Here is a 16452-nt window from a genome sequence, read left to right as displayed (position 1 = left end):
GTCCGGGATCTGGGGAGTCGGAGAAGCTGCTGCAGCGCTCTCCAGATCCTGCTCTTGCTCCTGCTCGTGCTCCTGCCGCGAGGATGGCGTGGCCGACGGAGATCGAGGTTCCCGTGCCGCCGAGCTCGACGTGTCCTGGATACTGAGCAGCAAACGGGCAAGAAGCTGGGGCTTTGTTCCGCTCGAATTCAGCCCACGGCCTTCCAGCTCGGCCCGCAAGTCCGACACGTTCATACGGCGTGCTTCAGAGGTATACAACATGTTTGTCGTGCAGTAAACGGCTGCGAGGAATCTACAAGGAGTCTGAATAATTAATTCTTTTCTCAACAAACAAATTCCGGTTGCTGCTCAGTGACACTGCAAAGGAAAGCGCAGGCCAAAGTCAGCGCAGCAAGAGCTACCCAAGGCGATTTAGGCGCGCATGCGCAGCAGTTGAGTGCACGTGTAAAGCCAGCTCGATCGCAGCTAGCATGAGATAGAGAGCAGCGCATCGGTCTTATCGCTAACTAGGGTTAGCCCAAAAGCTAACCCAACATATTACTATGTATGTATTTATTGTAGCACAGACACTGTTTGGTTTGTGACATGATGTATAGACATGATGTTTAAGAGTCTAACTTCACATCAGCCTATACACTCTTACACTGAAAAGGACAAGTAACAGGCAAACATGGCCAACAAGCATTTGCATGACGTACACATTCATTTCTGATTGAATGAATGTTTTCTTGCCTGAACCTGTCTAGTGCTTAGCCTGGTAGATGGATTATCAATAGCAGTAAAGTCTCAGAAACAGAAGAATTCCCAAAGTACGTCTATAATTTCTAGAACAAGTCAAGTTTGCATGCATCCACCCAATTAACACATCCCGTCAGATTCCAGTATCCTTCTGAAGCTCAACTGAAACAGGGTGAATTTAGCGCAGCAATGCATATTGAGCAGAGAGTGGTGTTTTTCTTGCAGATTTGTGAGTGCGAAGTTTGACGTGTTGCTCATGTGTTTCAGACTACAGCCATGAGTCAGACCCGTGTCGTCAATTAGCTGCAAATGCCATTTCCAACCATTCGGAGCATCCACCGACTTTAGAATAATTCCTGACACAACGATAGGACAATGAAGTTGCTGCTGCTTCTGTTTTGGTTGTTGTTGTTGTTGTTGTTGTTGTTGTTGTTGTTGTTGTTGTTGTTGTCGTCGTCGTTGCGGTCGTCGTCGTCTTTGGTATCGTTGTTGATGTGGGTGCCAGCTGAACATGCTAACATACCTGTATACAATGGTTGTTCTCGTCTGCAATTAACAACCTGTTGTGGTACACTGTGATGCCTCTTGGGTATTGAAATTGGCCTTGACCACTACCTTCTGTTCCAAATGCATATCCTGTCTCACCACTGCATGGCACAACCTGTACAGTACCAGTGTACATAGAAGATAATTATCTGTGAGATTCGTAATTAGGGTTGCAAGGATTATTCGAGTATTCGACTGATATTCGTTTGAAAACACGATAGAAGGAATGTGTTCCCCTATGGAATATTCATTTCAAGGAAGTGTACGGTTAAGTACGTTAATGTGTTGATCTATGGTTGCACAGGCGCTATGACGCATGCGGATATGTGCACTCTGTTCAAGTGTCGATCTATCGTAGTTCTAGAACGGATGCAGTGAGTTGTAAATGCGTGCGAGCATGTATATATTCACGCACACACACACGTGTGCTCGCACGCACACACACACACACACACACACACACACATACACACACCACATACACACACACACACACACACACACACACACACACACACACACACACATAAAGCGCTCCTATTGCATTGACTCACTGACAGAAGGGTCAGGTAGGTCAGGCAATGCATAATGATCTGGATCCAGAGGCAGGAAAGATAAATTGAGGGCGAATCTCCGCAACTCTTGAACCACCGGTCACAAGGAGTATAGTGCTTTTTCAAGGACACCACGCCGTGCCCGTAAGTGGCACTCACCCCGAGATTGTGGTGAACAGGTCGCGCATTGAAAAGTAAACGAAATGTGACAGGGTTGTCTCAACCAGAGCTTGGATTGATTTTGAAGCTTGTTCAGTTTCGCCCAAGCCATGAAAGGGCTTCCCGGAAGCTGCTCTGAGTCAACACGAGTGTTGGACATGAAGTTGAGCGCCATCCTATTGCTTCTTTCACCTCCACGCGTCCATTCTCGCACAAACTGAATGTGACCTGGTCTTCGCCTGTTCACCAGCGATTCAAAAATTTTCTCGCACATGATCCCGAAAAGTGACCGTTGGTCCGTCCTTGAAGAAGCCCTATGCTTGCAGTCACCCCTTTGGTGTGAGATTAGTTTCCCTCGCTCAGCTATGTATCTGTGCCTAATGAGATCACCATATGCTTCATCTTCTGTTACATGATTGAAAACAGTCCCACAACTTGATGCTGAACAGTGATATAGGCTAGTTCTATCTTTATGTATACCACAGTACACTGTTAGTGGGTAGGAGAGGGATTTTACACAATACAACTGTACATGTACAGTGTGTACTGTCTGGTTACGTTTCTGACCTGAATCCGATGATTGTAGTTATCTGCCACAGCAAAGCACCGGCCCAGTACACTGTGGTTCACTAGGACAACACCAATTGGCTCATGGAACTGGCCAATTTCTATTCCACGTATTCCTATAGTGCTGAACTCTGAGAAGTTTTGGTCAGTGATCTGCACAGGAGGGCATGGAGGCAGACAGCAGAGATAAAAGATGATTTAGAAATAGACAATAACTTGGTCAAATGCTTATGACCAGTATCCTCATTTCACGATCACGGTGGCTAGAAGTGGGTGTGCGAAGCAAGACTTGAATTGGGATTACCAACATAAACACTATAACTACAATACATGATAGTGTGTGTGTGTGTGTGTGTGTGTGTGTGTGTGTGTGTGTGTGTTCCGCGGATGTTGTTGTTTGGCACATTGCTGCCGCCATACCCAGCGTGTGGCCCGCGGAAACGATGGCGAGACGCAATTAGGGTCGACCTGCGACGAATAAACATCGCCGACAAGTCATGGTTTGACACAGCGCAGGAACGATCAGAGTGACAGCAAGCAAGCTTTGCTCGGCAGTAAGATATTGCCCGCCACAAGTGCATCATGGAATGGCGTAAACCAGTCCAGCAGCAAGCCAACAGCCGCCAGTGCTCCCAGTGTCACCGATAGTTTCGGAGTGCGGGTGGCGTTGCAGAACATCGCTGTACCCAGTCCTGTTCTGCCCCGAATGTTGCCAATGCCACAAGCTCTTCACCTGTACGCCTATGTATTCGGAAACCATGCTGTCCCGCTCACTGTTCCATTTGTGAACGTTGCTGTAAGTCGATTCAGGTCTTTGCTATCCACAACTGCAACCGATCCACCAGGCGTCCAACTGCTGATGAAAGGGACAAGTTCCAATTGCAATGTCAGAATTGCAAGAGGCGTTTCAAGAGGCGAAACGACTTATCCCGTCACCAACGCTCATGTCTCCTCTCGTCTCCGTCTCGCTCAACGAGAAACACGTGACCTACATGGCAGTGTATACCAGGACCAGGACCAGGATGTGTGTGTGTGTGTGTGTTCATGTGTGTGTGTTGATGTGTGTGTGTGTGTGTGTGCATGTGTGTGTGTGTGTGTGTGTGTGTGTGTGTGTGTGTGTGTGTGTGTGTGTGTGTGTGTGTGTGTAAGTGCGCGTGAGAGTTCGCCATGTACATGTATGTGTGAGCAGGGGTGGATCGAGCAGGGGTGGAATGGGCAGGGTAGACAGAGCAGGGGTAGACAGAACCTAGATGTTTTTGCCTCTGTGCAGGTTGTAGGATGTGGAGTGTTCAAGTACAACAGTAGCGAAACACCAACACCATACCTGTAGTCGGTGGTCACCAGTATCAGCAATGATCACTCGTTCATCATCTGTTACATGCACAGCGTCTGGGGCATAGAACTCTCCACACTTTCTTCCCTCGACGCCAACCGTCTGCTTGCACTGGCCATCAACCCCATGTATCTAAGTGCATTAACAAAAAGGAATACAATAACAAATTCAAGCACACACATGCACACAGACATAGCGCAGATCTAAACATATACATTAGAATGTAATTCTATGGTGAGAATCTAGCCACAAACTCGCCCAGTAAATATCAGGCAAACATCCACTCCCCGATTCGCTGATGGCCGAACCATTCACATCACAACCATAGCGAGGACGATTCAATATTTTTAAGTTTTAACCATAGCGAAGACAATCCCATTGAGATGTTGATATTCAGACCCAGCAGACAGCGGTTCGTTCCAACACAGCAACAGAGCTCATCAGTGGAGTGTGTAGATAATGGCTGATTCAGGAACATGAGTGATGTTGTATAGGGAAAAAAAAACTATCACTCGGAATTTCACACTTTCTCTCTAGTGCGGCATGCCCTAGCAGAACAAATGTGCAAGGTGATAACAGATAGTTTTAACAGAGGCCATGCATGTGTGCATTGCTTGGACCTGCATGATGTCATGTCCAGCATGCGTATACATGTACATGATGTCATGTCCAGCATGCGTATACATGTACATGATGTCATGTCCAGCATGAGTATACATGTGCATGATGTCATGTCCAGCATTCGTATACATGTACATGATGTCATGTCCAGCATGAGTATACATGTACATGATGTCATGTCCAGCATGCGTATACATGTGCATGATGTCATGTCCAGCATGAGTATACATGTACATGATGTCATGTCCAGCATGCGTATACATGTGCATGATGTCATGTCCAGCATGAGTATACATGTACATGATGTCATGTCCAGCATGCGTATACATGTGCATGATGTCATGTCCAGCATGAGTATACATGTACATGATGTCATGTCCAGCATGCGTATACATGTACATGAGTAGCTATTGGCTACCAGCAGAACCTCTAACTGTCTGGTGATTGATTTCTTGCACCAATTCTACCACTGCATATAGCCCTTTCCCAAAGGTGCTCTTTTAATTCGCACTTAGTGCTTTTCGCGTCCCTCAAAATATGCTGAAAAAGTGCTCTTTTTTCAGTGAAAACAGGCAAAATGTGCTCTTTTTTCAGTGAAGCATAGCCATGTAACATTTTCAGATATGAACCCAAGCTGAGAAATGAATACGCACTCTTCCATTTATGGGTCCAAGAAAGGCAAAACAGGAAGTAAAGTTCAAAAAACCCACTTTTTACAGCATTGTGTACAAAGTACAAGCTTCACCAACTTCATGCCCCCGAAAAAAGCGGCGCCCATCGAGCACTCGGAAACTGTGATCGCATGCATGAGCAAAAAGATTTTAGCGAGAGTGAGAGAGAGAGAGAGAGAGAGAGAGAGAGAGAGAGAGAGAGAGAGAGAGAGAGAGAAAGAGAGAGAGAGAAGGAGAGAGAGAGAGAGAGAGAAAAGAGAGAGAGAAAGACAGAGAGAGAGAGAGATAAATTTAGAGTTGGTGTAGAAGCAATGTAGCCCTGTTGATGCAAGAGTGAAGCCAGCGTGCAGACGTGCATATACATGTACTTGGAAAAGTAGTGCGATGTATCAAACCGTTGTGAAGTTTGCCACCTCTGACCTGGTGCAAGCCATATGTGTGCATTCCCGGTGTCAACTGCCAGCTGCACTGTTATGCATGATGGGTGCGAGACCCGCATCGGTACATTACACAAATGTATGCCTTAACCATATCTTTATAGGAAATTCTAACAATGGTGGCACTCTCGTACTGTCTTTGTGATCGATAACGATCTCAAATATAGGCTGAGCATTACACTCTGGATGAATCTTAAATTGCCAAAACATTTCTAAAAAAAGGAGATGCACATTATACTCCGCCAAATACCTTTATTCTGTGGTTGCAGCTGTCACAGATGATCAGGTCACCAGCTTTGTTGGTTGCTAGTCCCCAAGGGCTGTCAAACTGATCTCTCCCGCTGCCTTCACTACCAAATGAGTACCTTGCTTTGTGGATCTGTGTGTAATCACGCTGCAATACAGGAGAGCAGTGGGAACAACAGCAATCGACACTAGGACCATAGAGGTTGAAAGTAGTGATGCCATTGGCCCAAACCTGGCTGGGTGGTCATTGAGACCGTTGGTTGCCGGACCCTGTACCACACGGAATCCTGTATTCATACTTGGCAACCCAGCCAAATCAAATCCCTTAGTCACACAACCAGTTTCCCCTAATTTTCTCTCATTTCTCTTATTTAGCTAGTTTTTGCCAATTTCGTCTATTTTCTCTTTTTCGGGCAATTTTTGAGTATTTTGCGAATTGTGCGCAATATTTTGGCAATTTTGTTCTTTCTTTTTATTCATTTTTTTTCTACAAAATCCACATATCTCCAGACACTGGGGTGAATGATGGAGTGTGGTGGTGGGGCCCATTAAGCTCCGCCGACCAGAGGTCTCGGCTTCATATTTCTAACCCATTGCTCATTGGACCAAAGCTTGGATTTCTTCATTGTCAGATCGCCCCTACGTAAGGGATTCTGTGAAAAGCAGGGCCACATGTGCCCTTGTCACACCACAAACCAGCGTTTTTGTGAACAATCATGGTTCAGTTCCAATTCCAGTAGTTTTTCGATCAAAGTCAGAAATCCCCGGTATGCCGGTAGTTACCGGGCTACCCTAGTTACACACACAAACACACACACACACACAAACACACACACACACACACACACACACACACACACACAAACACACCAGCACCACACACACACACACACACACACACACACACACACCAGCACCACACACAAACACACACACAAACACAAACACACATACACACACACAAACACAAACACACACATACACATACACACCAGCACCACACACACAAACACACACGCACACACACCTCGTCTTACCTGCTTTGTTGGAGATTCAGCTATTACTGCTGCTGCTGCTGCTGCTGCTGCTGATGGTGATGGTGACAACGTGTTTCTGGGCAAAGTAGTCTGATCTGAGGCTGAACCTTGTCTGGGCACTCTATCTGGTGTTTCAGCTGAGGAAGCGCTGGATGACATCATCGGTGGTGTTGCAGAAGATGTAAATGTACTGCCTCGTGATGGAGTGGACTGGGGAACAGAATCACGGCGATGTGAGGTAGTCGGCATCGGTGGTTGCTAAAGTATTCAAAATCGACAAAAAGCGAAATGTATGGTCCTTCAATAGCAGGTGTGTACATGTATATGACAGCCTCATTGGGCATCTGCCCTTGTTTTTCCGATGCCGTTTTATGCTCCTTCTAAAAAAGGCAATTATGCCTTCAATTAACTGGTTTGAGGGAAAGAGACAAACGGGAAAAGTCTGAAGAAAAAATTGACTGTCACCACCAGGACTCGAACCAGGGACCCTCGCTTGTAGCCAGCGATGCTCTAACCACTGAGCTATGGTGTAGTCGTCATCCCAGCAGAGGCCGTTCAATATTTTCTTCAGACTTCGTAACTCACACTTCCTGTGAATCCACACAGGCGGGTGGGACGCAGCCCTCACTGTAACCCACACACTTTACGTACAAACTAGCACGCGGGGAGCCCCAAGTCATAAAATATTAACTGGTTTGAGGGAAAGAGACAAACGGGAAAAGTCTGAAGAAAAAATTGACTGTCACCACCAGGACTCGAACCAGGGACCCTCGCTTGTAGCCAGCGATGCTCTAACCACTGAACTATGGTGTAGTCGCCATCCCAGCAGAGGCCGTTCAATATTTTCTTCAGACTTCGTAACTCACACTTCCTGTGAATCCACACGGGCGGGTGGGACGCAGCCCTCACTGTAACCCACATACTTCACGTACAAACTAGCACGCGGGGAGCCCCAAGTCATAAAATATTAACTGGTTTGAGGGAAAGAGACAAACGGGAAAAGTCTGAAGAAAAAATTGACTGTCACCACCAGGACTCGAACCAGGGACCCTCGCTTGTAGCCAGCGATGCTCTAACCACTGAGCTATGGTGTAGTCGCCATCCCAGCAGAGGCCGTTCAATATTTTCTTCAGACTTCGTAACTCACACTTCCTGTGAATCCACACAGGCGGGTGGGACGCAGCCCTCACTGTAATCCACACACTTCACGTACAAACTAGCACGCGGGGAGCCCCAAGTCATAAAATATTAACTGGTTTGAGGGAAAGAGACAAACGGGAAAAGTCTGAAGAAAAAATTGACTGTCACCACCAGGACTCGAACCAGGGACACTCGCTTGTAGCCAGCGATGCTCTAACCACTGAGCTATGGTGTAGTCGTCATCCCAGCAGAGGCCGTTCAATATTTTCTTCAGACTTCGTAACTCACACTTCCTGTGAATCCACACAGGCGGGTGGGACGCAGCCCTCACTGTAACCCACACACTTCACGTACAAACTAGCACGCGGGGAGCCCCAAGTCATAAAATATTAACTGGTTTGAGGGAAAGAGACAAACGGGAAAAGTCTGAAGAAACAATTGACTGCCACCACCAGGACTCGAACCAGGGACCCTCGCTTGTAGCCAGCGATGCTCTAACCACTGAGCTATGGTGTAGTCGTCATCCCAGCAGAGGCCGTTCAATATTTTCTTCAGACTTCGTAACTCACACTTCCTGTGAATCCACACAGGCGGGTGGGACGCAGCCCTCACTGTAACCCACACACTTCACGTACAAACTAGCACGCGGGGAGCCCCAAGTCATAAAATATTAACTGGTTTGAGGGAAAGAGACAAACGGGAAAAGTCTGAAGAAACAATTGACTGTCACCACCAGGACTCGAACCAGGGACCCTCGCTTGTAGCCAGCGATGCTCTAACCACTGAACTATGGTGTAGTCGCCATCCCAGCAGAGGCCGTTCAATATTTTCTTCAGACTTCGTAACTCACACTTCCTGTGAATCCACACGGGCGGGTGGGACGCAGCCCTCACTGTAACCCACATACTTCACGTACAAACTAGCACGCGGGGAGCCCCAAGTCATAAAATATTAACTGGTTTGAGGGAAAGAGACAAACGGGAAAAGTCTGAAGAAAAAATTGACTGTCACCACCAGGACTCGAACCAGGGACCCTCGCTTGTAGCCAGCGATGCTCTTACCACTGAGCTATGGTGTAGTCGCCATCCCAGCAGAGGCCGTTCAATATTTTCTTCAGACTTCGTAACTCACACTTCCTGTGAATCCACACGGGCGGGTGGGACGCAGCCCTCACTGTAACCCACACACTTCACGTACAAACTAGCACGCGGGGAGCCCCAAGTCATAAAATATCATCCCAGCAGAGGCCGTTCAATATTTTCTTCAGACTTCGTAACTCACACTTCCTGTGAATCCACACAGGCGGGTGGGACCCTTGCCTTCAATTATTATTTACTATTATATGTGTATAACAGTCTCAATGGGCATCGGCCCTTCTTTTTCGGATGCAATTGTATGCTCCTTCTCAAAAAGGACCTGATTATGCCAAAAATTATGCCCGCATAATCCGCTTACCCCTAGCAAGTGCAGCGCTGTGCCGCGAGTCCGCAGCCTTTTCGTTGAAGCATCAACTGATGATGTAATCAAAGAACGTCTATTCACACAGGGGGTGATGAGAATAGCAAGGGCCGTACTAGCAAGAGTACAGAACCAAGAGTGTGAAACTCCTATCTTTAGCTGCGAGGGGTTCACCCACGGCGGAATTTTTTTATTGCCTCATCCTTTGGCAGAAGTATGATGAAGTGGGTGTTTTTCCGGCGCTTGTTTTGTAAATACGGTGAGAGTTCGTCAGGTTCAAGACACGTCGATCTTTCGTCAGTTGTTCTGCTTCTAATACCGTAGGTGTAATGTACACATTATTTGCACTTTGATCTCTGGCTATGCATGATGGCATCAGTGAGCTAAACCGCCGCCAAAGACCATGAAAGACTGATGTCATAAAAGGATTCCGCTGTGGGCTGGGGAATCGTAGAGGTGCACACTCTTGGTTATGTACTCTTGGTACTAGTAATAAATAATCCATCATGAATTATACTACCGTAAAAGTCCGTAAATAAGTACGTATTTACTTTCGAATTTAGTGGCCACACCCGTACTAACTTTCGGGCGGGTACTGACTTTCGGGCACGAACTAACTTTCGGACCTGACTTGTGTGTAGTGGAGAAGTCATTTTCATGTTGATGTACATGCTACGTGCTGCATGTGCGCATCGTACCGGTACTTATTTCGGGCAGTATGTTTATCGGGCTTGACTTGACTTCAACAGACAGAGCCAAAAGAATGAAGGGGGTATTTCTTTCGGGCAGGTACTTATTTACGGACTTTTACGGTATTCATGAATGGATTATGAATGGTTTCATGAATGGATTCACGTTCATGGGTTCAAAAAATTAATTGATTTGTGGGCAAAATCGAACGCACTCACGTGAGTCTGTATGTAGTCTGTAGTCCAGGTCGGATCCGTACTGCGCTCGTTAGCGTGTTCAACTCTCCCAGCACGGCAGCAGCCTGTTGTACTCTTGCCTCTACTCTCTAGGCCGCCACTCGACTCACTACTGGCACTGACGTCGTTTATATATGTTACTGTATACTACCGGTAGTAGACTCTACTACCGGTGGTACTAGTACATGTACATGTAGTACGGAACATTAAATTTTTGTGTTTTATATGCTCGTCGTTGTTCGAATAACCAATCTGAGCGCCGCAGGAACCTTGCCCTTGGCGCGCCCTACGCTTCTTCGTCACCATGGTCACGCATGGGTAGACCATGCATGGTAGACTCCCGATCACAGGAATGGATCTCTCAAGTCTCATGTATTGTTCGGTGGGAACATAATGTTGACTTCAAAAATAATTGAAACATTATTTTTTAAATGTTTGCGTTTGAAAATAATTGGCGGACTACATAGTCATTGTACTCGATCGTAGATGTACGAGTACCTAGACAGCAAGAGGCAAGACTACTACATGACTTTGTAGTATACTTTGTAGTACTACTACTAGTTCATTCAGTAACACTCACTGGAGCAGTGCATAGCCTGGTGTTGGCCATTAGGTATTTCTGGTATTTGCAGATTACTTGTATGGAGTCGACCCTGGTAGTTACATAGAGGAGAGTCGTTTTTTGCTAATCGGTTGACGTTCGTTAGCTAGCGGTGTTTTGATCTTACTCGTACAAACTACCCCAGCGTAGCGTGCACTGTGACCACGGTAAGAGCATGAAAAAAACTGGTACATGTAGACATGTAGTGGAGGAGCAGACAATTGCACAAAATTTAAAATAATGCTGTGATCTAAAATAGAAAGTTCTAGGTACGTACAGAGAGGCAGCTCCCATTTGTATGATGCTTGTCAGTGTTTGTGAAGGTATTGAAACTTGACGTATGAAAAGAATTTATGAGGAAAACGCTGAAATTGCTTTACTCGTAGAAAAAGATTTTAACAAAACAATCAAGCCGTGAATAGTATGTAGCATGATATTTGAACTTGTAGCATATAGCACGCACTGGAGCAGTCATGGAGACACCAGTAGTCTTCCTGTGGAAATGACATTGATTTTGGAGTTTGCTGTTCAAACACGCCGCCACGCAAGCAGTTAGTGACACCCAGTTGGTATATTCTACATTGTATGTGTTCGTGTGTGCGTGTGTGTGCTCTCCGTTACGTATCTCTGTGTTTGTTGCTATGGAGTCTCATATATCTCTCTCTCTCTCTCTATCTCCGTCTCTGTCTCTGCAGAGCAAGCTGTTCAGTGTACTGGACAGTCATATGGAAGAACCATACAAGGTCACTGAGATAGCTCGCCACAGCTAGTCACTATGGACGCTAAAGCCCTCGCTGACCATCTAATCAACTTCTACTCTGGAAAGACAGCAGCACGTCGACTCGCCGATGATGAAGTTGCGGCAAACGTCATGTGCAGGGTGTCCATGGTACAAAGTGGTACTGTGCCGACAAGGCTGAGTGAGGCATCAGGACGGCGCACGGCGTTCGTTGCCGGCCGAGATACTGCCTGCCGCGTTCTGCCATTCAAGTCACCCTATGATGTCCTGCTCGCCCTCGGTTTAACACGCGAGTTCATCACCCTCAAGGTAACAGCTACGGGAAATCAGTACCTGCTTTAAAAAATGGCTAACAGCATCAAATGAGCCTGGAAGTGTTTTCGACTTGTGGGATGCGAGCTACAGTCAGACCTCGCTTAACCGCACACACCCTTTTTCTACGAAATTATCCGGGTAGGTGAGGGAACCGGATAATCGACCACGCATACTGTTTGTATGCATGACATATGCTGTAAATCGATAACCAACGATTTTCTTCCGGATGGCAAGGGATCCGGATAAAAGAGGACCGGATAAGCGAGGTCCAGGATCGTGTAATTTGTATGGGATGTGATCTACCATGCTCCTGTAATGTGTGTAGTATGTGATCTACCATGCTCCTGTAATGTGTGTAGTATGTGATCTACCATGCTCCTGTAATGTGTGTAGTATGTGATCTCCCATGCTCCTGTACTGTGTGTAGTATGTGATCTACCATGCTCCTGTAATGTGTGTAGTATGTGATCTATCATGCTCCTGTAATGTGTGTAGTATGTGATCTACCATGCTCCTGTAATGTGTGTAGTATGTGATCTACCATGCTCCTGTAATGTGTGTAGTATGTGCAGTTGTACACCACTGTACTGTGTGGTGTTAGCATAGAGTATGTTTAGCTATACTGATCTGCAAGCACGTGTAAAAGCGTATACCGTATTTTCCCGAATATAAGTCGACTTCGAATATAAGTCGACCACCCCAAATCCAGGAGTCAATTTCTCGAAAAAAAGTTTTTATAGCTCCATGACACCCACACATACAAAATGATGAGTTCTCTGCGAGGAGAGATCATATCATGCCAGTAAGACAAAATCTGAACAAAACCAGTGTCAGTCGCAGGACGAAAGTTCACATGGTTCATACGGTAGTGCTTTTTTGTACGGACACTCCACTCACTTCATTTGTTGTGCCAGATACCCGTATGTAAGTCAAGTTCCGTTTGTAAGTCGACTACCAGCTTTTGGCGAAATTTCTGGCGCACAAAAGGTCGACTTATATTCGGGAAAATACGGTAAACGTCAACTAGGACAAGTGATAGATATTCGCCATAATCTCTACAATTCCAGTGACATATGACAAGAATCCACCTTTCTGTGGCCAGTGACGTGTACCCAGCCGTCAGCATTACTTGTGATGAACAGAGTGTATGTCTGTGATTTGTGTGGTGATGAACACGGTGGATGTCTGTGATTTGTGTGGTGATGAACACGGTGGATGTCTGTGATTTGTGTGGTCATGAACAGAGTGGATGTGTGTGATTTGTGTGGTGATGAACACGGTGGATGTCTGTGATTTGTGTGGTGATGAACACGGTGGATGTCTGTGTTTTGTGTGGTCATGAACAAGGTGGATGTCTGTGATTTGTAGCAAAAATCTGGGAACGGTGCATACTCCGGAATACGGTTCGTAACACAGGCCTAACCGAACGTCTTTACATTATGCATATTTACTCACAGCTGTGTGACGGTGCTAAGTCTACATCACCCGATTGTTATGGATGCAGAATGATGACGATTTGCAGTGCCTGAAAACTTGATGCGTGTGCTTTGCTTCCGGATCTTTTGCTTGTCCCTGTGCAGTGCGAGGTGGACAAGAATGATGCATGGCTGCTGTTCTTCCAGGCCAAGATTGTCAAATGTGATAACAGTCATCATGCTGCTCTTGCCCAGGCTCATCAACAAGACGTGCCCCATGACAAACCCGCAGACGCTCACTTGCCCAAGTGCGTGCCAGCAACGTGGAGCGGTATCGTGGAGCTCTGCCGCAAGTTCTACCCCGGTGCCGTGCCTGACGTGATGCGGCATCTGAGCGAGTTCCGTGCGCGCTCAGTTGCCGATTACGAGAAGGCGCACGGCGTGAATTTTCTCTCAATAAAACGATCGCCCAGCCAGTTAATGGACTATAGCAGATTCATGGCACTTGCAGCTCCTCGCTCGGCCTGGCAAACGCGTCTTTTTCTCTACTGTGAATTACGCCTCTTGGAGCTCTTCACTGGTCAAGGGTTTACGAAGAATGAGTCAGATGCTGTCACAGTGGGAAATGAAGACCATTGGCCGTGTCTCCGAGAATACGTGTGTGAAAATGGCGAGCTGGCCACACAGCTGAGCTCCGGTACGGCATCTCTGGTCAAACTGCAAGTAGTACTGCCGAATGAACTGCAGTAGTAGCATTTTATTACAATGGTGATGTTTGTTTGAAAAGGGTTTGCTCCCCACACTGGAGCTCATGCTACTAGTATTTGTTTGTTTGTTTAGCTTCATTTTCTTTCACCATAGGCACAGGAGAAATGCCTTCTCACTGGGCGTATTGCCACAGTTCTCGCAAAATGATGGAGATGTTTTTTTAATGTTCACCTTGAAGTTGATTTTGAAGCAGTGAACTCATGATCGTCGTATCATTATTGAAGGAGCCAGGTCAGTTGGTATGATGAGATGGCATCTTTGGGCTAAGTTAATTTATAGTAAAGAAAGGGACCAAGGAAGTACGTTGTATTTCTCGCCGGCCGAGCGCAGCGAGATAGGCGAGAACTGATTTCTCGCGAAATATTTTTTGTTGCAAATATGGCATCTGGTGTGTTCTTTATTGTTGCTTCTTTTCCTGACTTCTTCTGTCAGGTTTGAGTCTTACCAGTGTCCCTGCCCTCCCACACTTCATTTATGTGCTTATTATCATTGCTATTTTATCACTTTTTGCCGTGATGTGCTTACCATGCCTACATGATGCCTAATCGCCATTGGGGATATACACCCGGTTTTTATCCCTCACAACTGTGTACGTCGGCGCGAGGGTTTTTTCCCTGCTGGCTCGGTTCAGAAAAATTAATCTGACGGTCCCAAGTGGTTCTGAATCATGGCCTATTTTTGCTATCCACTGACACGCCTATTCTATCTGAGACACTCTGTTCTCAGTCCTTGCTTCCATACCTCACTCATTATCCGGTTCATATCTGGCTTCGGCCAACTACCCTTCACTTTGTGTAGTGTCGTTATTGCTGTCTATGTCTCTGTGTGTGCCAGTATATGTGGAGCGAGAAAAGTTATGCTATAATGTTCACTAACACCCCAGTTACTTGACAATCAGCTCATGCGATAACATTGCACAAAGCTGACCTTATAATTTTGTAGTCACAAATTCTTTGGTGCTTTTCTTTACTATAAATTATTAATCATTGGCTCTCCTTCCGAGTCTATCTTTGGCCTGAGTGCTTTTTTCCTGAAGTGAAGCAGGTTAAACAACTCCACCAGAATGGAGCATGTTATGCAGTCGACTCCTGATGTAGCGACCACCGTTTTGGAGTAGAATTAGTTCTTTATATCCGAAGTTTGTTTGTGTCGCAAACCACCAATTCTCAAGTGGGAAAGGCCTTCGCGCTTATGGCATTGTATTCGTTGCAATGTTGTATTTCGACTCCGCCGCTGATGTTTGCTGCATGGTATACGCTATATGCGCTGTGTGCGGTTTGCAGTGTACCACTGGTATACGCTGTCATGTCATGTTTTATATGTGTATGTTTTGATATACATGTACGCTGTTTTTGCATGCTATAAATAGCTGGTGTTATTAGTGCTAATTGTTAATTATTTGATGAAGTGAAATATACTGTGGAAAAGAAAAGAGTTGGCCTCGTGCCGTGCGGTCGTTCGATCCTGTATCCAACTTGGAACTTTGAGTAAAGCTTTCGAGTCGACATTCACTTTTAAAAATGGGACTCTCTACATCATGTAATGCCATACCTTCTCAATACAATTTCCCAATTTCTGAGTGCAATTTTCTTGATTTGGTGTTGGTATCTTGCCTGGGGACCCAACAGACTGTACTTGCATCTACATGTAGTTGCCACCTAACTAAAAACCTAAGGGATTCAGTGTAGTTATTCTGTTTCACATAGTACATCAAACGGACGATCATGCCAAATATTTTTACGATAATGGAAAGGGAGAAAAGAGAAGATAACTTTCAAAAGTGGTGTGGAGAAAGCACAGAGCGCAGAGGTCTCTTGGGACAAGAGACCATGCGACTATTAGCCATGAAAGTGAACTTTCAAGGGACGCTAGATTTGGATGTGGTAGGACATGAACTTTAAAAACTGTACTTGTAAAGGCGCTCCACAACTAACTTCGCAGCGACTATAATATGGAACTGGTCCCTGTGAGATCCACGATATACACCTGCGCGTGTGGGGGGGGGGGGCATCGATAAGAATCAGAAGCAAGGAATAGGTCCGTTTGGACTTCGGAACCATGATTTGACATTGTACCCTCCCCCCATCCCCCGTATTGCAGGCACTTTCTTGAATTCTGCTCCATTTCATGATCCACATACAGTCTGTATCGGCTATAGAGTGACCGGATATAAGAATATAT

General features: G+C 46.0%; 2 protein-coding genes across 3 annotated transcripts; one reads left to right on the top strand and one right to left on the bottom strand.

Moving 5' to 3' along the window:
* Positions 1-629: 629 nt before the first annotated feature.
* On the bottom strand, positions 630-10557 carry LOC135816985 (E3 ubiquitin-protein ligase TRIM71-like). Its single transcript, XM_065330090.1, has 7 exons — positions 10416-10557; positions 6910-7167; positions 5877-6020; positions 3889-4029; positions 2565-2717; positions 1262-1399; positions 630-644 (listed from the first exon to the last, which is right to left on the bottom strand). The coding sequence occupies exons 2-7, from the start codon at positions 7156-7158 to the stop codon at positions 630-632; spliced, it is 840 nt and encodes a 279-aa protein (XP_065186162.1). The 5' UTR covers positions 7159-7167; positions 10416-10557.
* Positions 10558-10816: 259 nt separating this feature from the next.
* On the top strand, positions 10817-15059 carry LOC135816716 (uncharacterized). Of its 2 annotated transcripts, none has more exons than XM_065329842.1 (3): positions 10817-11201; positions 11730-12082; positions 13669-15059. In XM_065329842.1, the coding sequence occupies exons 2-3, from the start codon at positions 11810-11812 to the stop codon at positions 14251-14253; spliced, it is 858 nt and encodes a 285-aa protein (XP_065185914.1). In that variant the 5' UTR covers positions 10817-11201; positions 11730-11809; the 3' UTR covers positions 14254-15059. The 2 variants fall into 2 exon arrangements, with proteins under 2 accessions (XP_065185914.1, XP_065185915.1); XM_065329843.1 differs by lacking the exon at positions 10817-11201 and adding an exon at positions 11208-11585.
* Positions 15060-16452: the final 1393 nt, after the last annotated feature.

This window comes from Sycon ciliatum, chromosome 5, assembly GCF_964019385.1.
Source record: "Sycon ciliatum chromosome 5, ocSycCili1.1, whole genome shotgun sequence".
In the NCBI taxonomy this organism is placed as follows: domain Eukaryota; kingdom Metazoa; phylum Porifera; class Calcarea; order Leucosolenida; family Sycettidae; genus Sycon; species Sycon ciliatum.
This window is presented reverse-complemented; position numbering and strand designations above follow the sequence as displayed.

Excerpts from the sequence above, each read along its gene's own strand:
- LOC135816985 (XM_065330090.1), bottom strand. The coding sequence starts at position 7,158 with ATGCCGACTACCTCACATCGCCGTGATTCTGTTCCCCAGTCCACTCCA. Across the intron at positions 4,030-5,876 it reads GCTGCAACCACAGAATAAAG|ATACATGGGGTTGATGGCCA; the intron begins GTATTTGGCGGA and ends TAATGCACTTAG. Across the intron at positions 2,718-3,888 it reads CTGGTGACCACCGACTACAG|ATCACTGACCAAAACTTCTC; the intron begins GTATGGTGTTGG and ends CCTCCTGTGCAG.
- LOC135816716 (XM_065329842.1), top strand. The coding sequence starts at position 11,810 with ATGGACGCTAAAGCCCTCGCTGACCATCTAATCAACTTCTACTCTGGA. Across the intron at positions 12,083-13,668 it reads GCGAGTTCATCACCCTCAAG|TGCGAGGTGGACAAGAATGA; the intron begins GTAACAGCTACG and ends GTCCCTGTGCAG.